Consider the following 25,027-nt stretch of genomic DNA (forward strand, 5'->3'; position numbering starts at 1 on the left):
GGGAACTGGGGTTTGGGTGGGAGAGACAGAGCAATGCTACACGGGGTGCAAATATGCCAAGCATGCCCGCTAACTTCCACTGATCCTCATTCTCCTCCAGCACCGAGGGGAAACCCATGGCCGGGTCCCACTCAGCAGCATGTGTGTGTGTGTGTGTGTGTGTGTATGTGTGGGAGGTGTGGGCGTCTGTGTGTGAGTGAGCGAGTGAATTACTAGACTTGCAGCACGTTGAGCTACAGGTGTGAAAATTAGGTGTGAGGTTTATGTGTGATAAATTACCAACATGTGGGCTAATCGGAGCCACTCCACCTTTTTCCAACACCCACCTCTTTCTCTTTTCCCTTTTCTTCTCACTGTTGGGGGAAAACACATTTCTCCCACAGCTTTAGTGGATTTGAGTGAGTGTAAATATTGAAATACTCCAAAGGTCCAAACTTTTCCCTTTTTTGGGGGGCTCATTTCTTACTTTGCACTGCTTGGGCTTAGTTTGTATTTCATTTGGTTTCTGTCAAAGACTTTGGGGAGAAAATTAGGCAGTTTCTTGGAACTGAGCAGATTTATATGAGGCATAACGAAGATTCCTTACATCCACCTGTGTTGTCTTTTCTCTGTCCTCTAAAGTCAGGCACAGGATTTCTTGGGAGGAAAGGCTTTGAAATATTCAGTAATTTCGCAATAAAGTCAAATGTTACAGCTACATTTCCCAGATCATCATTGACACTGCCGCCGTACCTTGTTTACAAGTCCTACTTTTAATAATGTATCGGCTTTCCTGCTATAATATTTACTGAGGTCCTTTCATTTTAATGCCTGGTCAATGCAAATCCATCAGTTGTAAGTAGTTCTAAAACCTACTGTATTTTGCAAACTACTTCCCAGACAGTTGAGATAATAACTTCCAAATGTGGCATGCATCATCCCTGGCCTCTCACGACTAAAGACTAGTATTTGTGATACTCCTTATGATTTTGCAGCTAAAGGCCAATGTGTTTTTGGCAAAAAAAACTGACAAAGAGGCCACGATATATCAAGTCCAATCTTTAGAAATCACACAGATGTCATCATTTCGTCATCTTACTTCTTGAGACATAGTTATCAAGTTTCATATTGACAAAATACATCTAAGTGCTTAGTTTATCCATAGTTGCTGTGGGGCTTGAAATCCACCAATTTCCATCTGCAGCTGTATTTAAATGCTAAACTACAGATCTCAGATCATGTTGCATTCATGGAACAACACTTAGGCATGGTGCGAGTTGCTGAGAAACGGCGGAGATGAGTCGAAAAATGACTGGGGCGTTTCACAAGAATATCGTCCGTTTTCTTTGAAAGAATAAATAAAGACGGGCAAACGAGAGGGAGAGCTGGCAAGAAACGTAAACCACATGCTCGTCTTCCAGCGCCTGCCCAGAGAGAGAGATAAAGTCCATCCCCGTGAGTCATCCATGAACTCCCACAGCGCTTCCATTCCCGAGTGTCGTAAAGTCCTTTTTGCACCTGCACTGACCAACCGTGGCGTATGAAGCGAGTCACACCGTCGAGAGAATCAAAGGCAGATGCCGAGTGATGACCTGTGCCACTCAGCAGGAAGTGCCAGGTTTATTTTTTTTTCAAAAAGGAAGCAAATAAAACAAGATAAGAGAGACACGCTTTTGGTTTTAGTCTTTTAGCATGCGTAGAGGTTCAGGGACGATCCCACGACATGTGTGATGTTTCGTGCATTATACTGGGATGAAGTGTTGCAATCTACGTACTTTTTGTTGTCGTAACCACTTCATAGCTGGCGCGTTAATATATCAAGTCCACCACCAAAAATAAAGCCGACCTATAAATGCAGCATCACCAGTGGCTATTTTTAAAAAAGTGTTAAAAACTGTCTTTTACAATGGATTTTTCCTTCACTGGAAGAAACGTTTAAGCCGATTGGAGGTTTGCATTGTTACGGCGCATTGTTTAAGCTATGTTTCCTCGACTGCAACAGATATTCCGTTGTTTTTCGTGGCCCGACTGGACCGTAAAACATTTTATGGGACCGCGACTCACAGTGAAGAGGCGACGCAGTTACTTGACCGCCACATCAAGGTTATTCTCTCATGTTTTTCCCTCCTGTGTGACCATGGAGCTTTCCACGGCGGTCACATGTCTGCTATGGTCAAAGTGTGTCAAGTGTGCATCCAATGTGGCAGAAAGACTGCAGCACATACCGTGAGATTAGGTCAGCGAGGTCACTTTTTAGTTCTAATTTTCCTCAAACAAGAATTATGAGGTCTCTTTCACATCAGGGGATCCAGATGTGGGTTTTGACCCAGGACATGGGATTTAAGTCATAATCCATCATAAAGAAGTTAATAAGGAAGTGAACTAAGCGAGGGTCTTCGTGTAGAGCTGGAGAGAGTGCAGGGGTGAGAGCCAGGATGAGTTCAGCTGGACAGATGGGAGAAAGGTGCAGAGAGCGTTTCCAGATTGACTCAGAAACACTGTCAGTGTCTCAATCTGACTGGCTGCAGGTTCAGAAATGATAGCACAGAGAGTATCAATACACACTGCACAGGTTACATTCTGGATAGCTAATGTAGATTCATCAACTTGTTAGAATAAGATGGCAGAGAAATTGATTTCATGTGGGCTAAACTAAGACCGAATTGGTGGCAACTTTGACCCTACACCAGCAAAATCATCCACTTAAAGGACCTTTTGAGAGAAGAAATAACACTTTTTCCTCTTACACATTACCAGTTGAGTTTATAAGCAGTAAAACGCACCATTGCTCATTTCAATACATTTAAGGGTTCTGCTGTCACAGCCTTACTTGGTCTGGCATGAACAGTAGCTTATAATGGCTAATGGCAGCTAATGTCAGCAAGCTTTGGGTCTAACAAACAATATTGTGTCAGTTCTCTGACTCTGACTTTGGATACTGTTATAATAGTTTTGCATTTTAATAAGTGACGGCAGTCACATTTCAAAGATAGTAAGACATTTTGGAAAACATACTTATTCAATTTCTTGCTGAGAGTTAGATATAAAGATTTGATACCACTCTCACATCTGTATGGAAAACATGTAGCTGGAGCCCGCGCATTAGCTTATCATAGCATAAAGACTGGAAACGGGATACAGCTAGCGTACAAAAAAACGTTTCAAAAATGACAGCTCGCTGTTTTACCAGCAGGGACTCCAGGAAGTTACTGCTCTCGAAAAATGGTCTTGATCTTCTCATTGAATTCTAACGGAGCATGAAAGAAAATTTGCGTGTTTCCCAAAATGTCAAAGTAACAACGGGCGCTTTGTGTGATGGCGATGTGGTCACCCGACTCAGTCAAATGCAGTTTTCTCACCTGCATGTGTCTCAACCTGTTGAATCACACCAAAGTAAATTACCTTGAGCTTCTGTTTTATTGTGCAGTAAAAAGTGCAGCTTTAAATTGGCCCCCATTTTCCAGTTGCCTGTTTGAACCGCAGCTGCCTGTTTTACCCATTCGCTGTATAAACCGCCACCCTTTCAAGTGAGGGTTCAAATCCTTGCGCTGCCCGCCTCGCCCGGTGGATCTGTGTCACAGGATTACTCTGGCCGAGCTAATATGTCTGACAGCAAATGTGCTTGCTCAATCTCCTGCTGCAAAATCATTATAAGCAGCAAGACTGTCCTAAATTATAAACATGTGCTTACAGTACGATCTGTTAAAGTAAACTGGGGGGAAAAAAAACGTGGATCCTAAAAACCTGACTATTTCCAGCTGGAAAGGAGTTGGAGGCAAGTCCAACATATTTTCTGCTAAATTGGAACAGAAATGTGCCTTCAGTGCGCGGGCCCAATGTACCCCCCCCCCCCCACCCTCCCCTTGCCCCTTCTGTTTTTTCTCAAAACATTTTGAGCTAAGTGCAACTTCCAGTTCCATGACAAATAAAGTCACGGGCCTGAGAAGCGGGCGGTTTGATGTCATTTTTCCATGTACCAGTTTTTTAACGAGCTTGAACAATGTCGAGACGCTACAACGCCTGGCCTGAAGTCTGAGTGCGAGGGGCTGACACCGTCGGCTCTCCTGCCTTTTACTGCCACACAGTGTGAGCCTATGGTTAGACGGTTTGAACAGAGATCCAGAAAGCGCCTGTTCGCCTCTCGCCGTTTGTGGCTGCAGTGCCGCTCTGTCCCGTATCTGCCCTTTTCTCTCTCCCAAGCTTTCCCTTTTTGCCTCTAAAGTGGAGCAGCAGTAAGCTTACACCGCCATTTAGGAGGGAACAAGGGAGGTGGACAATAAACAATAATTGTCTCAGTGCCACGAGGAAAGCGTATAATTCTGTTGGTGGATGTGATGCTTTCCACATGAGAGCACAAATCTTCTTGACCTGCTGCAGCTATGCGACTCCAAAACTTGAGGTTTGCAAGCGCTGCCTCTCCACCATATGACATCTATAGTTAGTGTAGATGTAGCGGATAAACAGTTTTGTCGTGTTACTTGATGAACTTTCTCATATAGACTGTACTGTAAGTGCCTTTTCCAAACAATGGGCAGTGTGGCTGCTGGTTAGTTGCATTCAGGGGCAGTATTATTAGATTTACATACCAGGGGCCCTCGGAGAAATGGAGGAGAACTGTGAGAATAGAAACAGTTGTGTTTTAATATAAACTCTTGTCCCCCCTTTGCTGGGTTTGGAATTCAGTGCTGTGTTATGATATTCCCTGAAGTCTGCTGCATTTCCAGGTCAACTTCAAAACAGTTTTTTATCCAGTTTGTATCCTGTGCTATCATTTTCCCTTTAGGGTTGTGTTGAAATGATACGTGAAGAAGATAAACTGTGGTACAATCAGAACATCCGTCTCACAAGCCTCTGTTACTCTGTGCCCAATATCAAAAACTACTAATGGTGATACATTTTAGTTTATGTCTAATAACAGGTGACTAACTGCACTCTCTTTGGGTTTTTACAGGGGAAAGAAATCAATAATCCTTATGAAAGTAGTGGTAGCAGGTTAAAGAAATATCCTCTTTGCTCTTTGGAGCTGTTCAAAACCAGCCTGGGATTGAAGTGAGCAGCTAAAAGATCAGCAAGAGGCATGTAACCCTTTCTTAAAACATATATGGCAGACCACAAAAAAAATCTTACTTCTGAAAGTGATATTATTTAATCCCATTTTGTCCAAGGAAATAGTACTAAACTTGTGTTAAACAGTCCAATTTGTATTTTCCACTTCTGACACGATGGCTACATAGAGTATGTTTGTATTTTAATATATTTCTCACACTATAATGCATTTTCTTCACGTTATCATTGAACATAATAATAAAATTGTCAAATTTAAAGGGCTAAAAATGGTTCCAAAGTATCAGTTTGTAGCAGCGCCGGCTCTAAAATGTTTTTACCAAAGACAGCTTACAAGAGCCCACATCTGTGAAACCCAACGTAAGAATGTCTTCTTGTTCTCAATGTTAAGTTCGGGGCTCTAAAAGAAACACAAAAATTATGTGCAATTTGCCTTGTTAGGGTTTCGGGTTGCAGTGGGTCAATGTGAATGATTTCATGGGTAACGGTAGGTGAGTGGAAGGCAGGAAGTGAGCCGGCCGTGGGTGGAACCCCCTGTATATGCGGAGGTTTTTGGCAGCCTCGAGCGCAGTCTGTCACGCTTGCTTTGGACTCATAAAAACGTACCTGAGACAGAGTTTGGGTTTCTGCTGGATCTCACCGCGGCCCTAATTGCTCTTGAGCTGTTTCACCTCCCAGCAAGCCTATACAGCTGTAGAATGAAAGTGCTACGCCCCAAACATGCCGTCATTCTTCATGTTGACTGTTTCGCATGAATGAAGGACCAAAACTTCACCTGAACATGGTAGATGCTTATCAATGAATATCTGCACAGCCTTTTCACCATGTAATGGTGTAATGGTCTGAATTGTGATATGTCGGACGTTTTAGTTTCAAATTTGATGATGACCGAACATAAACAAAGATTGTTGGGGAAGTACACTTCGCTTCTTTGCCGAGAGTTTGATGGAAACTAGCAGCTGGTTAGCTTAGCTTAGAAATGGGGAAAGAGCTAGCTTGGTTCTGTTTAAGACAACAACATCTGCCTAGCGTCTCTAAAGTGAACTCAATAACACATTTGATATAATTTGTTTTCAGTTAAAACTTTTTGTACAAAGGCTTGCTGTTGCCAAGTGTTTCTAAATGTTTTGCTAACAGTCTGCTATAATGTTGAGGGGTCAAGTTAGCAAGCTACTGAGTTAGCTAAGGCCTTTTACTCCATTTCATTCCAGTGTCATTCCACCATAACACGAGTTGCGTATTGTCAAAATGTTTTAGCTTTACTTACAGAGCTTTAGTTCTAAAACGGACATTTGCTTCAAATGCTAACTGCACATAACGTTAGGCTTAATGAGTCAGGCATACAGGATGCAACAGTTTTTCCATTCTTCCTGCTGATGCATCACTTAGTTTTGGGTTCTTTAACCTGTCATAGTGCATCCCAGTAGATGCTGGGATGCCCATCCTAGCAGAGGAACATTACAGGCACCGTAACACAATACAAAGTCAATGGAAAGCAATTAATTGTTTTCCCCTCCAGTGTGGGCGGGACTAATACATGCTCTGTCTCTTTAAGAGTGGTATATATTGTCATCTGAGTCTTGGCAAGAAAGCGAATTAGCTTACCTTTCAAAATGCTTAAATCGTCTTTTAAAACATACACATTAGTTCAACTAATGGATGCAAATTAATACCGTGATCCCCTCCTGATTATAAATGCATTTTGTGTGTTACACAAAATCATCCTCAGTCTAACTGTCACAATATAATGTCGATGTATATATATCCTTCATGTGGTTCAGCTTTGTAGCGCCCCTCTGCCTTGTAGACATAACACATTGATGCACTTATTAAGTCTTTGTGTTATAAAGTTCGTGCAGAGGCTTCTCCAGTAATGTTCATTTGGACCTTGGCTTTTGTAAATACAATACTTGAGGCTTAGAGCGATCTTCAGTTAGATGTCAGAAGTGGGAACTGCGGATTTGTTTTGCTACACGTAGTATGTATTCTGTGGTTGAAACCGTAAACGGCATTGGGCCTGTCGTGCGCAGGGAGTGGCACAATGGCGTGCACGTTCCTCTTCTGTTTTAAAAAAAACAACACATGTATTTTCACAATGATCACTTTCTGTGCGGCTGGGTCGCTACGGGTTCGACGTGATTGACAGAGGAAACGCTAGACGAGCCGAGGCATTACATGATTTGTAGGGGAAAGAAGAAGCCATAGAAGGCAGTCGAGCATGTGTCAAAACACGGTTATCATTTGGATGGACCGGGCTTGAATGTATCTTCTCTTTGAGAGCAGGAGAAAGGCACGATGTGCAAAAACAAAAACCACATCCATAACTCAGAACACATCCCCCAGCACACGAAACATTACCAGTGCCAAATTAGGTTAAGCTGCAATGATCTATAGAGACTTTAGAACTAACACTTAACCCATTTCCCTTTGATTTTCTCTTCTTTTAGTGCCACTTAAAAGCATGGCAAACACTTTTCAGTTTTCATGCCAATGAAGCGCGCTGAGGTAAAGATTTTTACCCACAAGGCTCTTCCAAATACTTTTTTTTCAACAACTCTTGTCGTAAAAAGGGAGCCACTCTCATATTTCTTCTCATCTCAAAAATCAGATTCATATGAATGAGTGTTTTCTTTAAGAATGGCTGAAACTTGTGGCAGTCGACAGATTGATGTAAAGTGCGCTAGACATTATGCCGGTAGTGTAGGACGAGAGTTGGACGCCGCTGCTCCAGACACTGTGAATTGTGGCCTCCTTCCTGACATACCTGTGGCCTGAACTTCCAAACCTTTCCATAGACACACACACCATCTAATCTCCCAAGATCAGCACCAAAAGAGTTCCTCTGCACCGTATACAGCCTTTTCCTTTCGCCCTGCTTTTTTTTTTTTTTCCCCAGTCGTACGCTAATTCCAGGATGTGGGATCTGCTGCATTCAAACGCCGTGTGATCATGTTGTCCTCAATCAGCTCGCGTTGTGAGATTAGCAACCAGCAAAACAAATGTTTGACAACAAAGAGTGCGCATGATTTTTAAGTCGTGTCATGAAGAAACTTTTCAGCGGCTATAATTTCTCCGCTGACTGACTGGCCGGTGATCTAAGATGACCACATGCCTTGATTTAATTTTTCTATTATTGTTGGGATTGTATTGTTAGCGCTCTGTCAATACTTCTAGGCTCTTCACGGGCCGGAGAAATAAGCTTTCCAGCTTCACAGTCCTTTACTTTTGCCAAGTTGGCTTTCCCTTCCTGTCAGTGTTGTGTTCAAGTTTGGCGAGGGCAGTGGGAGTAAATGTGACCAAGTTAATGTGTGTGTCTGTTTCCTGTAAACACATCCATACTGTATATCCTACAGAAATATATCGTTAAGTATGACGTTCGGTCTAATGTTGCAGTCTAGTTTTCCTGAATGGGAGAATATTGGAAGAATGGTGTTACGTGAAACACTTTTATTACAGCTTTTTTTTAATCAAAAGTAACATTGATTGGTTTTAATGCTCGGTCAGTGCGGTGAACGGGCTTGGAGCGCTGCTGTGATCGATGGGGTGTCGCTGTAAACCTCATCCCTAAAGACCGTCAGAAACACATTCAGATTAGCGCTCAATCTTACTTCCATCCACCCCGACTTCAGGAGAATGAGTGTAGTTTGGCTCAGCAAAGTGTCCCTCTCCGAAGACCGTCTCCCGGCACACCAACAAAAGAAATGGAAAAAAAAGAAGATAAGTCTGACATTCGGCGACTGGTTTTCACATGATTACAAACTGATGCTTGCACTGGGCCCACTTAGTGCTCCCTTTCGTCTGTTCGTCTGGGCAAATCCGTTTTGGGGGGGGGGGGGGGCTAATATGCGCATCCATGGCCTGCTCTGCTCTGTCTCTCAGGGTTTGTCCAGTTTGCTGCACAGTGTTTTATGAAACATTGTGGTGGGTCGCTCGGATTGAGCGGTGCTGTTACCCGGTCCCTGCTGGTGATATTTAAGATTCGGCTTAGATCAACTGAAGTGTCTCTCTTTGGAGAAATTGTATTCGCCCAGGGACATTTTCCTGTAAACGGGACGCTAAGGAGTCTACGCCGAGAGTCACTTATTGTGGAATGGAACTGTCTTGTTACTGGCTCCTTTGTCTTCCGCAGGCAACCTGAGCCGAGGCCAGAGCCAATGCGGTTTTTGGGGGCTTTCATCGGCTGTCTCAACACAATCGTTCAGGAGGCCAACTCTGACCAGAATTAATGCAATATTCACATTCATAACCAATCAGCATTCGAGTGTCGAGAGGGGAGCCAGAGTTTGCATGAATGACAAATTGTTGAATTGGAAATTTTTTACTATGAATTAGAGTATATCCTGCTGATATATCTATGATGGTTGTTTTGGTTTTAGCCTTGTACTCGGCTTGTATTCTGCTGGTCAGCCCTCCCACAGTTGAGTCTGTTGCCTCCAGTTCACCCTGTCCTTGTCATCGGGTGAAGTCAGGGTCGACCACACATGTGGGATGATACTCCGGGCTAAAAGAACTCGGATTTTCTTTTCTAGTGCAGAATAAACAGCATTCTGAACCACCATGTTAGCATCTTCCAATGCGACTGTAGCACCAACTAACAGTAGCTCTGACCTAATATTTAAACATTGCTCCATTCTCGTAGGCCCCTAACTCTTAACTGTCACCGGGTTTATGTCACCATCATGCACCAGCTAGCAGGAAACTGCCGGGGAATAAAAAACCAAACATTAGAGCCTAGCAAAGCCTGCTTTGGAATTATGTATTTCAATTTAACTTTGATAAACATTCTCATCCTTTTTTTGGCGATCGGACGATGGTCATCTAACTGGTTGCTCATTGAAAGGTCACTGACAAGTCATTGTTTTGGTCATGAGCAGGGTAGCTTGTAAAATGGAGTTGTAGGGCAACGTGTCCCTTTTTTTGTCAAAGCCTCTGAACACAGGTGTTTTCAGTTCATTTGGCTGATTAGACCTCTTCTCAGGACTGTGTGGGCGTGTATGGACTAATTGAGCGGCATCTTCCTAAATCTCCTGTTAGCTCTGTTGCACGGGACATTATTGGTAGATGATGATGCGTGACCCAATGAATTCCCATCGAAGTACACCTGCGAGGCTGTTCAGAGGCTTTAATGCTCAGGCTAAAGGCTGGAGTATGCTTGAACTGAACAAGTATGTGTCTGAAACAACCACATTCGAAAGGGGGGAGGGGGGATCCTGCTGTCATAGAAAGGGGTGAGAGATGATAATGATTCAAATTCAGATAGTTGCATTCAGTTTTAAACAATCTTTCCTGAAATTGCACTTGTTTGTACTAAATCGATCCACGAAGCCAGCGAGCAGAAAAGGTACAAAAATTGTTAGACGAAGCCCCACTTCATCAGACATCAGAGACGTGCATGTGGGGGGAGGGGGTTTTAGTTACTGTTTGACTCTTCAACAAGCCCTTCGGTTACAGCATGCCGACACCTTTACGTGTTTACTTCCGTCATATTAATCACCTTTTGCTGTGTACTCTTCTGTGTTTGTACCAGCAGCTAGCTATGGAACGTACCCCATCTGTAAAGGCTGCTCGGTGTGCTCCCGGGACAACGGCTGTGTGAACTGCCAGCCCAAGCTCTTCCTGTTTTTGCGGCGGGAGAGGATGAGGCAGTACGGGGAGTGTCTTCACGACTGCCCGGCCGGATACTACGGCATGCGCAGCCCCGAACTCAACATGTGCTCCAGTGAGTACCCTCGACTTCAACCCACCCTGCTTTCCCCTTTCTCCTTCTCCCAGCACCCCATCATCCCCAGACACGAACACACACACACACACACACACACACACACACACTCACACCCTCAGCTTCCCCCTTTTCCCCCACAACACATGATTTATTGTCAATTATCCAGAGGAGACACACATACCTCACAATTTGAACGGCTCATCTGTTCACACAGGTGGATGTGAGCAGTGAAGCATCGTCTTAGCAGCGTCTCCCTCGGGAATTGAACGCGAACTCCGGCTAGGATGTTTCTCATGTCTCTTTAACAATCCCTCTACAGCCACAATGCCAAACATCCTACACGGTCACGAGGATGTTTGAAGGCTGGAAATCCAGATGCAAACGCGAGGTTAGGAAACGCTGAAGACTCGGCCAAACCTACTCTTTGTATCGTCACATTGAAAACAACATGTAAAAACCGGCCCTTTTGGCCATGTCATTCAATATCATCTGAACTATACAAAGATGATTATATATTCGCATTTGGGCATGAAACTCACTTCTTTTGGCTTGTGGATTGAGACTTTCACCAGACAGTGTAATTTCTTGGCAGCCAGAGTAGTTTTCTTTTTTTTACTTTGAACAGAAAGCCAGTCACAATTGAAGAGTCCAGATCCTCCACCGAGAACCACTTCATTGAAGTGTGATAAGAAAAAAAACAAAGCATTAAGAGCGGCAAAGCATTAATCCTTAGGATTAGTAGTGTATCCGCGAGGAAGGGAAACTTGGCTCACTTTTAATTATTGTTTCAGCTATAAAAACAATGGAAGATATTTTGCTAATAGTCTCATTGTTACACATGTTACTCTTGCGGCTTGCAGTAAAAGAAGTAAATGTTGTTTTTCACCACATATTTTTAGTTTAAAACACTGTATTGGTTTAATAAATTGAGACAGACCACGCCTTCGTTCTCACACATTCTAAATTATGTTTGACTATAAAAATAAAATAAAAAAATCCAAATAATAACAGCGACATGCTCTCATGATTCTCGTGAAAGAAATAGCTGTAAAATTCAATTAATGAAATGTCTCCCTCTCCTCCTCATGTAGCACCCCGATCTCATAACCTTATTTTAACATGGAATCTGCTTGAAGAGAGAGCCTTTGTAGCTTTACACGGAGCCCGAGGTGTTGGCTGAGTGTTTCATATGAAAAAACCCAGAAAGGAACTTGAACTCATTTGCTTCCCTGAGCCAAACTCCTGACAGACGCAAGCCCCAGAGAAGGGCGTCCGGACCTTTAGGCCCAATAACGCAGCAACCGCAGGAAGAAGTAAAAAAAACCCGCTATATTCTGCTCACCCAATCGCTGTCGACCAAGATGCAAGTACCTCCGCTGGCTTGTTAAAGCTGCACCAGCCAATTTTGTATGGTGGAAGCTTGGATGGTTGAGAAAATTGCGACTTCAGTACCCAGAAATCTGGCAGTTTGACTTCAGAGCGTGTTCACACTTAGCTGGGCAGGAACAGGTAGCACTGGAAGATGCATCTAACAAGGGTTCATATCCTCTTTGTTTGTTAAGTTGGCGTTAGCTAGCAGTTGTGAGGATGTGGTTTGCCGAAGAAATGCGCCAAAGTTGTCTTATTTACATGCTGAGGTAGTCAAATCAATTTTATCTGTATCGACAAATATTTAAAAAAACAAACACAAATTTGCCTCTGGGGGTTTTACAATCTGTACAGCATATGACATCTTCTGTCCTGTTCTACCCTCGCTCAGGATAAGGAAAAACAAACCCCTTTAAAAACCCTTTAACGTGGCAAAAAAAATCGAAATATCCTTTCAAATATTATGTTGGTCTATACACACTATTGCATATCTATTGTAAATCTGCACTTTATAACCAGTACCAGTCGTGTCACCCAATTTTCATGACTCAGAGAATTGGAAGAGAAAGACATCTTGTTCTCTTTTTTCTTTTATGTAAACCCTGCTAGCTTAACCGCTGTATCCCCATGCTATGTGCATTTTAAACTTAATTGATCCTGATGTGTGCGGCAAGTTAATCTGAATTCCTCTCTGTACAAACTGCTCATAGAGCAACATCTTGCATTGTCACGTAGCATCAGATCTCAGAGCGAGACCTACTTTGATGTGATCACTGCCTCAGTCATGACTCTCTAATCCAGTTCCCTATTTGACCCTCATTCTCAGCTGCGCTCCGCATGTTATTTTCACAAAAGCGTTCACGTGAGCGGATATTTTGTTGGGTTCGAAGCTAAGTGATGGGTCGGTAAATATTATTTCTTGAGTTGACGCAAGAGCTCAAAGGCACAGTGGACAAATGATGGTGAGGGGGGTTCTCGAGCTGCCGTGTGCTCCTGGTTTCCAAAAGAGAGCCCTGGAACGTGGCATTAGGTCTCTGTTAACATGATCTTTTCAAACACAGTCTCTGAAATCACTTGGGGAGCAGCTGCTTATTATTACACCAGTTTGTCTGTGTGATCTTATCTTGTTCAAGAATTTTTTTTTGTGTGGACTGCCTGGGTAAAAGAAAACAAGAGTGAGACAAGCAAAAAGGCTTGTACGCTGGCCGAGACCTCACTTTCAGTTTTTCCTGAAAGGCCTCCCGAGGCGTGTGACAGAGAGAGGCATGGGAGGAGAGAAGAGATAAATACACTTCTTACTCTGTGAGCTCGCAATATGACGCAGTGTGTGATGCAAGGAGAGGATAGTTTGACCGATAAAGGTCGGCGCAATACTGCTAGTTAGCACCTCCGCCAGAAGGATCATGCGATCTGTCGCGTGTGTCTGCGCTCAGTGAGTGAGTGAGTGAGTGTGCACCTCCATGTCTGTCCACGGCTAATCTCGCATTCTGCTGCAGCAAACTGCACAACATTTTTTTGGGTGGCCAGTTATGGCTGCAGGCTCAAGGACCTCTCGCGGTTGCAGGTGACTCACACTTTCTCATAACGTCTCGTTATTGGCTGTTTTACGCTGCCCATTGACTTCCTGCTGACTCCTCGCTCACTCCTGACCGGTAGGGGCCGCAAGTGATAACACAGCCGGGTGTATCACCGACCCCCCCAACCGTTACTCTGCGTCTATAGTGGGGGGGGGGGGGTTGTTTGGTTAACAGTTAATGCAATGGGCAGTTTGTTTGGCTAAAACATCATCAGCTGTGTGATGTATTCACCATCTACCGTTTTGCCAGTTGTTCAGCATGGGTTTGAGTAAAATGTCACAGTTCAGACTGTAATATAAGTCAACGTCCTGGTCATACCGTTATGACTTTGTGAGTTAAGGATTGTACCAGGTTTGCACCAGGTTTATCCGTGAGGGTAGACCATCTCCTTTGGGGAGGAGGAGCAGGCTCAGCGTGGCCATCTGGTCCTTTTTTTAAAAAGACCCACATTATCGGCCTCATCCTTCAGGAGATACACGGCCCCTGAATTGGGACACAGGTACGGTTATCACAGTCTCACATAGAAACAATTGATTGTAGACTTTGTACTTCACTTGTCCCTTAATGTCTTTGGTCTTCAAATTCAGAAAATACACCCGAACAGCAGTCTCTCAACATCTCCCAATGTTACAATATTCACATAAGGGGGAAACTGTAGAAAAAAGGGAAACTGTAGGCTGTACCTATTCAATCACAGAAAAGTATGTAATAGTGTACTTTATCATAATGAAGACGTACAAAAGACATTTGAAAAATATGAATACTTTCAGTTATGCAATTTGCAAAGAAAAATTTGTTCCTGGTTTTAGAAATTCAAGCTCCTGAAGTTTAGAGTTGTTAAAGAAGTAATTTATAGCTCTTACCATAACAGTACTAATTTCTCATGACTACTTGAGAAACTGTGCCTCACTTGATGAATTTAAAATTAAAGGCTGTCTGTTCTGGTGTCTCTTCCCCACATCAAAAATAACTCCATATTTTGAGCCAACAACAGTGGGAACTATACTTTCCGCAACATAACTGGAAGCCCATTTACAGCCACACTTCAGCTGAACTCCAAAGGGGCCCGATACACGGGAGCCACAATATTAACTCCTGAGATGTAGCCGGTTGGTTAGCAGTGGCCTTTTTTGTTTTATTATTATGTTGCATTGGGTCTCTGCTCTGCAAGAACTCCTTTCAGCAGCCAATGGACGGGCTGATATGAGCCATAAACCATGTGCAGTAACGCCAGCGTTATCCACAGGGGTTCTTATCAGCTGCCCAGAAGAGGCCCCACGCTAGTGTCTGTGGGTGTCAACCCGCCGCTCCGTGCCGAAGATTTGTAGCAACGTTCACACAGTGTGCCGCTTTATGTACAGCCAAATCTGTGTGAATGCGGCGCAGTTATGCTCTCGCCTCAGTCACATTTCATAATACCTCGGTTTTAACATTACATTCCCAAGCCAAAGCATATTCTGTCATTTTGTATCACAGGCGGGCTCTCTTGCTGAAAGAATTACGAGCTGAAAGGCGACTATCAGAGCTGTCTTTTAGAAGAGAGAAAGCGTTGAGAGGGTCAGAATGGGAGCAAGGCTGCATTCAAAACTTCCTCCCTCGGGGCGTATTATGGACCCCCCACTGCTACACACACACACTAGCACTCACTCACACTCGAGACACCAACCGTATCCCACCGCAGCAGGCTTTATAACACTGCCAACCAACAACCAGTCTGATCAAGGCCTGGGATTGACAATATCCTAGAAACGTGGTTCAAATATCACAACTCAGTCAGTGCCAGTCTAATGTGCCACTGGAGACTCCTCTGTCAGAGGTAATTGTTTTGGACGGCCTATTGTATTTTTTACTGCAGATCCAATTGTCTTTCTGCTTTGTCACATCAGTTTAGTGCGGGAAGTAGAAGTCGACTTTTCCAAGATCGTTTCAGTTTTCATGTACACCATCGAATTGATTGGATTGAAGGTGGACGAGAGCCGTGCATCATGGGTCCCGGCCAAATTGGTACCAAGGCGCTATAAAAGGAACCAAAATGGGTTTTGCAACCTTTAACGCTGCCGGCGCTGGCAGCCTCTCCGTGTCTCTCGTTCAGCTCCTCCCTTTCTCGCTCTAACTCTGAGCTTGTGGGTATTTCCATTGCACAGACTAACCAACAAAAAGACCAGTTTCTTTTGGCCTGTGCGCCTCACCAAGAGACGTTCAATCATCACAGCTTTGCTAACTTTCAGATTTGCCAGACAACACAATGGACCACCAAACCAAGAGTTCAATCGGGTTGTATTTAACAACTCTTGCGTTTTATACCAAGCAGCGTAAAGTGCGAGTGGACCGGCCGACTCCCTGTGCTTGACCACTGTCTGAAGCTCGAGCTGTCTGTGTGTACACTGGAGCTGGACGAGCAGATACAGGGGTCGGTCGTGGTGTATCACAGACTGTGTTCCTTGGAGTGAAGAAGCTTGAAGGACCGCTGACACATCTGTCATCGCCGTTCTCTCTCTCTGGGTGATGCTGATTGACATGAACACCACCTCTGCTTTACCTGGCTCTGTACGCTGGCGCTAGCGGAGGAGCACCCAGGTGGAAAAGAAAAACAGGACGGAGGGAATTTGGCGGGAAAAACATGGCAGGTCTGGCCTTCGCCGTGAACTCCTGCCATCCGCAGCTCCACGCGACATGGCTGGGTGGCAGCGAGCAAGCCAAAGCTTCCATCTCAGCCAAACCCGGGGCCTAGAGGGTGGGTCAGAGCTGTTCGACTCAGCTTGGAGGAGAGGGATGGAAAAATGGGGCTTGTTTTCCCCCTTTGCACTGCCAGGCCTTTTACGACATGGACGCTCCCGCTGTGCAGCATCGGTTCTGGTTAGCTCTCCGGAGGAGGCTGATGAGCAGTCTCACAACCCGCCCTCCGGCTCAGATAACGCTAAAATAAAATTAAAAAAACACGCGAGCGATTCGTCCTCACAAAACGATTTGGCGCCCTTTCTTTACACAGCGAACATCCGTGTAAATAAATAGAGTGATTTCACATGGTGCTGTCAGGCTGCCGAGGAACAGAAGTTGACTGAAGCCGACTTGAGGCTTCGCGTGTCCACGATAAAAATCGGTGGGTTCCCTATCCAGACCACAGCTGAGGGACATCTTTTGCCAAGCAAGCACCATTAGAGCACGAATGACGCTCTGTGACTCATCTCGCAGCTTTAAATGCACTTGACGTGCAAAACCACATATAATTCAAGTGTAAAGTCAAACAAACAACAAAAGAAAAAAGAAGGCGTGACAGCGATACGGGTAATGGTGGAACCGCCGCAGCGCTGACGACATCTCTGTAAATCGCTCGCCCTGTGCCACTTTACCCGCAGCTTTTTATGAAATTCCCCTCAGAGCTGAAACACAAGGCTTTTCCTCCTGCGTTTCGTGATGTAACTCAGGGGCCAGAACCAGGCCGGAAGATAATGATGATAATGCGTTTAAGTCCCAGGAACACCGGGGCCTTCAATGGGATCTGATGACCTCGTTATTTCTCATTAGTCTCCCCGAGGCACCTAGACGAAGATTTTAAAGGTGGTCCAGAGGTTAATCCTGCAGGGAGAATGAACCCGCCCCTCTGCATCGGTTTCTGGTGCTGCTGGACGAGCTGCCTCACTTGGCCCATTGGTCAGTGTGGGAGCTTCTCCAGTGTCCCAGATAGCCCACGCTGTCCCAGATAGCCTTTTGCCAGATAACCCGACAGAGGGATAAATATCTGTCACAGTGATCCCTTCCTACCCACCTCGCTCCCCGATGACCTCTGACCCTGCAGCTTCGCCTCCCTGCATTCTAACTCCCATGGAGCCGCATTGATGTGTCATCCACCTCATCCGTCTCACAGAGTGACATTATTACTTATCTTCTATTTAGAAAACAACGTTTCCGGGCGTTTGCGCCATTTCTGAAACCGACAGTCCTGTTTTAATCAAAAAAAGCCTTGTCAAGTGCTACTGCAAGAAAACAGTATTTCACACAGCTGTGTTGCTCCTATTTACTGTCAATAACTGAGGATTGCACAACAACTCCAGTGCTTGAGAGTACTGCCAGATGTTCTTCTTCCCCCTTTTTGTCTTTTTATTTTTTTGTTTTGTTTAGGAGCTAAAAGTCAGGTGATGACAGGCCTGGGAAGTGTGAAGGGTAAAACACAGAGTTATGCTTTCCAATTAGCCTGCTGATTTATTAGCCTGCTCCTTGTTTTGGGTTTAGCCTGAATCAAACCCGAGCCTCACTGATTCGGGTTCACCCAGAACAAAGTGGATGAGGGGCAGAGAGCTTAAAAACAAAGAAGACAAAAAGAAATACAGCAAAAGAACTTCATGCCTCTCTTAGACTCACACATTCCACACCCAAATCTCCCCAGCAATGCGTAACTCCTGAGATCCAAGACATATGTCGAGAGATAAAATGGAACAAAAGAAATGCAGAGAGCAGATATAGAATATCAGGTGATCGAATTAATAACACGATGTGAGAACACAGGTAATTACCAACGAGATTAGTGATATTAAAGTCAGTTTATCTACGTTTTTCAGAATCTGGAGTACCGCTTCAGGGCCGAGTTGGTCTCTATCTCAAGCCATATCTGATTGGTATGTGTGTGTGTTTGTGCTTATGTGTGTGTGTGTGTCCATGGTTTGTTTAGACTGGTCGGGAAAGCGTGAGACCAGAGTGAGTGGGCAGAGGCCATACTTTAGGGTTCAAAGTAAAGCGGGGAGGGACCCCCTCGTTTTGGAGGAATGTCGAGGAGGAGGCTGATGGTTAGCTGGAGATGGTGTAATTAAGGGGTGTGATTGTGAGAACCTTCCCTTCCCCGGGCCCTGCAAGGGTCACAGATAAAAGAGCAGCCCTCCTCCTCCGTCGCGCTCAGATGTGGAAAATCACGCACGCGCTAACGCGTGTCTCGCCCCCCCCCGGCGCGAGACACAATCAGAGGGGCAGATTACCTGGGGAGCAACCTTGCGAGCGGTGGGTGACGGTGGGTGACGGTGGCTGCGGGTCGTAGATCGTGGCTCCCCGACGTTGGAAGCCCATTGGGCAATGGGCCCATATAGGGGCCTCTGAGGAACGCCATAAATTAGCCAGCTCTGGGAGGCTCCTTCTAATCATGTGGGCCTGTGCGTCGCCCTGTTGGTGTGGTTGTAGTAATTTGGCCCTGCCTGACGTGCTATTTGCAGAGTCAGCGCTCGATGACACACTGCCGTGCCTTTCCTTTGCGAGCGCGACGCCGTGTGTCACGCGCGGCAGCAGGGCGTGGCGTGGGAGGATAAGTGTGCTGTCGTGTTTTTGCTGACTAAACGCATCAGCATTTGTTTGACGAGGCGGCGCAAAGTTGTGCTGTCCTTCTCCTCGCCCCCCCCCCCCCCCCCCCCCCCCCCCCCCCCCCGTCCTGACCCACCTTCCCCTTTTCACATCGTGGCCAGAACTTCCACACAGCTGGCCGGCATTGTGATCAGGAGCCATCATTCACCCTTTAATGAGAACAGGACTCCCCAGTAATCCTCAGTTATGCACACAGACTGGAGCAGTGTGGAGTGATAGTGTAGCATATTTGGGACACTATTCAGGGCCCTAATGGGATGTATTCTTCTTGTCGCAGCACGGCTATTAGTTGTTGGATGTTGGTGCAATTTGTTTAAAAGAGGTCAGCGTGACACAATTCCTCACTGTCTCACTGTTGTTTGCTGTTTCCACACTGTCGATTTCCTCACTCAAGAACAAGAGCAGGAAGATGAAAAATAAAATATCACCGACGGCTTTTCTTTTTTTTCGGGAGAGACAACATAATCCTTTCAAGAACCCCCTTCCCCAAACCCCTTAGCTTTCGATCAACTCCAGATGAGAGGGTTTGCTCGGACCCTGATGACTCTCCCCTTTTTTCTCTCCTCCTTCCTCCAGGGTGCAGGATAGAGAACTGCGAGTCCTGCTTCAGCAAAGACTTCTGCACCAAGTGCAAGTCAGGCTTTTACCTCCACAAAGGGCGCTGCTTTGATAAGTGCCCCGAGGGCTTTGCCCCGCTGGAGGACACCATGGAGTGTGGAGGTACGTGAAACAAACACAAATATGTACACACACAAAAAAAAAAAGTGTCAAGAGAGTAAACAAACTTCTTTCACACCTTACTTTACCTGTACACTGTATTCTATAACTTCTCAGTTGTCCTGCTTATTTTGGACCGAACTGGGACCACACACAAAGAGGTTTTAGCATCCCAGTAAAGCTTCGTGGCCTCCGTATTAAGGCTTGACCCGGGGGAGGACTTTGAGTCGCCTCCGAATTGCACTCGGCCGTGGTTTCACTGTTTCTGTGTGTCTCTGCAGAGGGCTGCGAGGTGGGCCAGTGGAGCGAATGGGGAGCCTGCACCAGGAGAAACAAAACCTGCGGCTACAAGTGGGGTCTCGAGACCCGGACGCGGCACATTGTAAAGAAACCACCCAAGGACACAATACCCTGTCCCACCATCGCCGAGTCCAGGATGTGCAAAATGGCCATGAGGCACTGCAGGAGAGGTAAGGACGTTACACAGCCATATGTCGATGTGTGTGAGAGAGATACCGTCCATTTCGGAGTTTACACTGCTCCGGTGGATATTAAAGAAAACAGCCCACGTATCCCACAGGAGAGCTCTTTCCCCCTCTCAGAGTTCCACCTGTTTCATGTAACCCTTGTACCTTCCACTCAGCTTTGTTTTTTCACCGTCTGTGTTTTTTTGTGAGGTGCACGGTAGTGTTTCCATGCGTGAAATATCAGTATTTTTCCATGGCGCCCTTGTTCAAGCCAGCTCCTTCTCTGAGGTATATCCCCCCCACCCCCCCCCACACACACACACACTCTCTCCCATCTCCCTTCCCCTCCTCAGTGGAATTCTTCAAAGTACGAACTGCAGGTTTCCTCAATGGCCGTCTCTGTTTCCTCCCGGCAGCTCGAGAGATATTTGCGGTGCACACAGCATGTATGTCAGGCCATTAAATGAGAAGTCAATTCTGGAATTTCTCTCGGTGTGAATACAGCAAAGGGAAATATTTTTTTTCAAAAAGTAAACCATTCCTCTCAGACGGTCCAAACACACCATTTGGGGCGATGGCTTCAGTTAGCAGTGCTTTTAAAATAAATGTCTTTCCCCTTAATGCACTTTTACTTCTCTCATAAACTTTGGACTAGGAAAGGCCAAGTGTAAATATTTAATTCACCAAATAAGGAAGCAATTACAGTGGCAGATATCACTCAGGCTTTCAAAAAAAGAGAAAGAAAGAAAAACATTGTTTAACAGAAAGAGGAAAATATTCTAACCTCGAGGATTTCTCTCCATTTTTGGCCTGGAGTGTGAGATGGGAGGATCATTAAGTGAAGTGGTGAACGTGTAAATAAACTTGAAATAAACGCTGATATTTTCTCATATTACAACACTGCCGTCGCAGTCGCTGCTCTCTGGGTTGGAAACTGTGATCCCATGGCACATTTAGTTCCTAAAGCCCCGTCCTGTTTGTCAGGGAAAATCTCCCCAAACCCCAACGAGCACCGCTTCACGACTTTGCCGTGCCTGCGTGACCTTTTCCGAGAAACTTTATGACCTTCTTTAATGAAAAATGTGGCATTGTTGCGCATGGTTACTGCCGTTAATTATCTCGAAAAGTCACTAATGGGAAGTTGTTGTGTGGTGTAAAGTGCATAGCAGAACCATTCTTCTTCAGTCCTTTATAAACCGACAGCCGACTCCTCATGTCCATCTTGCTTAAAGCTACTGTTCATGGCAAACCGCTCAGTGCAGTTCCTTATCCAGTGACTGACTTACGTCCCTGAGGAAGATCAGGCGGTGTGGTTAAAAGCCGTCCGTGAACGTGTCACTGTGTGTGCGTCTTAGGACTCCCCGGGCTCGTGAAGTGCCACTGTGGCCCGTTTAATAAAGGTAAATCTCAGACTTGGGCATGTGTTGTTAATTCCCCCACCGCTCAGCCGCCAGTGAAAAATCCCTACTTGGCAAAAGCCAGTGAAATGCAACACTCTTCAGTTCAAATAAATACAATGTAAAAATGCAAGCTGCCGAAGTCGGAGCGGGAGGAGATCCAGTGCCGTCGCATGGGAGCTTGACCGACTGACATTGTAAAATAATCACTTCCCGTTTGTGATAATAAAGCATAGTCCTGTGGGAGGAGAGGCCGCCCTCTGAAATGCAGGTGATCAGGATGTGGAGGTTCATGAAAAGGGCTGCAATATGGCTGAGGTCATCATGAAATACCTTGTTACGTGACCTTTTAAAAGGAATGCAATTTTCAAGCTATAGATCCCTAGAGCTTCTTGAAATAACAGGATTTGCAACACAGTGTGGTAAATTGAGTCTTTAAATAGAATTTAGAAAACTTGTAACCTCAGCGTATGGATTTTATACTCAGAAGGAAATATAAATGTAAGAAGTGCCTATACTGGTCACTTGGAACTTGAGACAGTCTAAAAATTGAACATTTTCATCAGCTCTTCTTGCCGGACACCAGACACCAATGTGTAGGATAAGCATGGGATTATGTAACTGCAGACCGTAAAGATGCTGTGGATTAAATGGAGACAGGAAATAAGAGGACGCAGCATGTAGGTATACACTATTTATGGCAATGATTATCTGATCACCCGGGCTTGCATTTCTGCATATCTACGTACACTGGACGTCATTGACAGATCCCTTTCTCCCAGTTTAGAAAAGTACGCGAATGATCTTCTTCTTCTCCCTCTGTGTCGGCAGAGACCTAATCCCTACATGTAAAACACACACACAAGCAGAGAAAGCAAAGCCCAGATAATGTCACGAGGCGAGGCGTTCACAGCAAACACGGCGAGTTGTGTAAACCGTGTCTGATGCGTTCCTTACAAGTTGCTGAACAGTGTAAACACCGTATATCATTCGCACTGCTGGGATTCATTTTCTGTTCTCGTTTGACATTTGGCAGAACAGCATTGTCCTGATAACACACTCTGTCCCCAAAATAGCGGGGGAAAGACTGCGCGGAGCACACGGACAGACACAATATGTGGTGCTGCACTGTCACAAGCGCTATTTCCAGCCAGCTGTCGAGCGGATTTTAAGCAAACTTTTGAAGTTTGGCAAATATAGAGTGGGAATTTGGTACGTTTCCTGCAGCTGCACTGCACGGATCTGCACCTGAAGCCATATAGACCCTTTTACAGCTGACGACATCAGAAATATGCCTACAGACATGACTTTTTGCCCCAGCTTTCCAGACGAGTTCGATTTAAACACTGATTTAAACTGTTAACAGCATCAAAATATACATTTTTTTTTGCGTGTTGAGTTGTCAGAATCAATATTGCAACAGCGGACTCAAGTTCAACTGATCGCAACCGTGTCAGAGCAACCGGTGTTTCAGTTTAACTAGAGACCGTGTTAACTGGTGACTTTCAGCCAAATGCGTCCGTTGTCGCTCGTTGTGTCTTATGTAAATTATTGGCGTAGATAATAAACACAGATGAGTCTGTATTGAAAATGGATAGAAGGCTTTTACAAGGACACCTACATGTTCAGCTGCCGTCACTACGAGCAGCCACGGGCACATTCGGCTGAGAGTCACCAGCTAACACGGTCACTTGTCAAACTGAAACACCACTAAAACTCAATGAACTCCAAACTCTTGGTATGAGGCTTTTTGTACATGAGCACGGATAATGTAGTTGAAAGCATCTCGTGACTTGTATGATCGTAATGTCTTGCTGCGGTGTAACGTTACACGCTAGGTTTCAGCACCCAATACGTACATATATCTGGCCATAAATACTGGGCCAGTTGCCGATGTATTCTGCCCACTCACTAATAACACACGTCTGGAAAGTCCAATTGTTTGGGTTGCATTTGCGATCTTTGGTGGATAATGCCCTTGCATAGCTTGACAAGCTATTGCACAATGCTGCACTTCCATTGCCAAACTGCGCATGCTTGTTGTTTTTCATTGTTTAAAATAGTTTGACCTCCTTGTTTCTTTTTGACAGTGAGATTAAACAACTGCAGCATTATTTATTTGGAGAAAAAAAAGGTGTTCCCGTTGCTATGAATCACATTTCTTCCGGAAACATAAAGTGATTAGGAAACCTGCCCAAGCAAGTTTTGATGAAAATCGTTGTCAAACCCAGCCAGCTGTTTAATTTTGGTTTTCACATAACACTTCATTGGAAGATGCGCGAGGCAATCTCCAGAGGAATAAAGAAGTCTTGTCTCGTGGCTGCTTGGCCGGCGCCGGGCGTTTTTGCATTGTACCCCTGAGACGGTAAAACGCTCTTCTATCCTCCGGATCCCCAGAGTGGTGCTCTGAACAGCCTATAAACAATAAAGAAACTTTATTAATAGCTGCTCAGGCACTATCACCATTGACAGACCCCCCCCCCCGTCTTGTGAGCTAATGGGGAAGAGGGTAGAGGAAAGGTGAGGAGAGGGATAACACAGCAGTGCTCGTTTGTGCCATGTTGATGCCGCTAAGCAACTCCCTGCAGCGATTTCCCAGCAACCCCTGTCACCAGATTCACTGGTTTACAAACAGTCGTGTGTGTGTGACAGGTTTGATCGTTTGCTCTACGCGCTGCCGCGCCATCAATCAATCCATCTGGTTAGTTTTCCTTTCCCGCTCTCTTGCCCACCCACTCTACTATAATCTTTAGCACAACAGCTGCTTCTGTCATGTCAGTGACATTAGATCTTGTGTAAACAACTTTAAAATGTAAAAGCTCTCCAAACACCCACTCTTAAGGTAATCCCTGGTTTGGGATTTAAGAGGGACTAAAGTCCAACACAAACGCACCACTGCAACTCGGGCTAATTTCCGACAGTTTTTACAAATCGGCTTTCAAATTCTCAGACGGCGCAAAAGTCTTTGTGGTGGCAGGCCGGAGTTACATTTGTGCAGCTCTGCTTGCTTGATTTGTAGGTGCAAGTAGATCCAATTTGAGGGGGATTCAATTTGTAGCCAAAGTGGACCCAAATCAAGAACAGAAGTTTTACAATATAAAGTTATGGAACAGTAAACATTTATAGCAAAACCAAATGTTGGATCTGATAACAGAAACATATTTAAGACCTGGTTTTTTCAGAACAATGCAGTTCAGTTTCCAGAAAAGGAGAGCAGAGAGAGGAAGAATAAGAAAATTGGAGCATATAATGATTATCTTTAGCCATTGGATCATTTACCTGTACTTGGAGAGCTAATGGCCTTCGTGGGAGTATTGATCTCCAGTGTGTGTAACCAGAGAAACCATTTCTGCTGTAGGGCTCAATCGAGGCCAAGCCCTCCATCCCATCAGT

General features: G+C 45.0%; 1 protein-coding gene across 3 annotated transcripts in view; it reads left to right on the forward strand.

Moving 5' to 3' along the window:
- Nucleotides 1–25,027, forward strand: part of rspo2 (R-spondin 2) — a gene marked incomplete at both ends in the record, with an annotated part of 55,140 nt that overhangs the window by 12,847 nt on the left and 17,266 nt on the right. For 2 of the 3 annotated variants that reach the window (XM_079163891.1, XM_079163892.1), the window contains 3 exons: nt 10,574–10,762; nt 19,630–19,773; nt 20,052–20,240. In XM_079163891.1, the coding sequence (XP_079020017.1) occupies nt 10,574–10,762; nt 19,630–19,773; nt 20,052–20,240 (522 nt within the window). Of the gene's footprint in view, nt 1–10,573; nt 10,763–19,629; nt 19,774–20,051; nt 20,274–25,027 lie in introns of all 3 variants that reach the window. The other variant, XM_079163890.1, reaches the window with a different exon arrangement.

Source organism: Pholis gunnellus (assembly GCF_910591455.1).
Source record: "Pholis gunnellus genome assembly, chromosome: 8".
In the NCBI taxonomy this organism is placed as follows: Eukaryota; Metazoa; Chordata; class Actinopteri; order Perciformes; family Pholidae; genus Pholis; species Pholis gunnellus.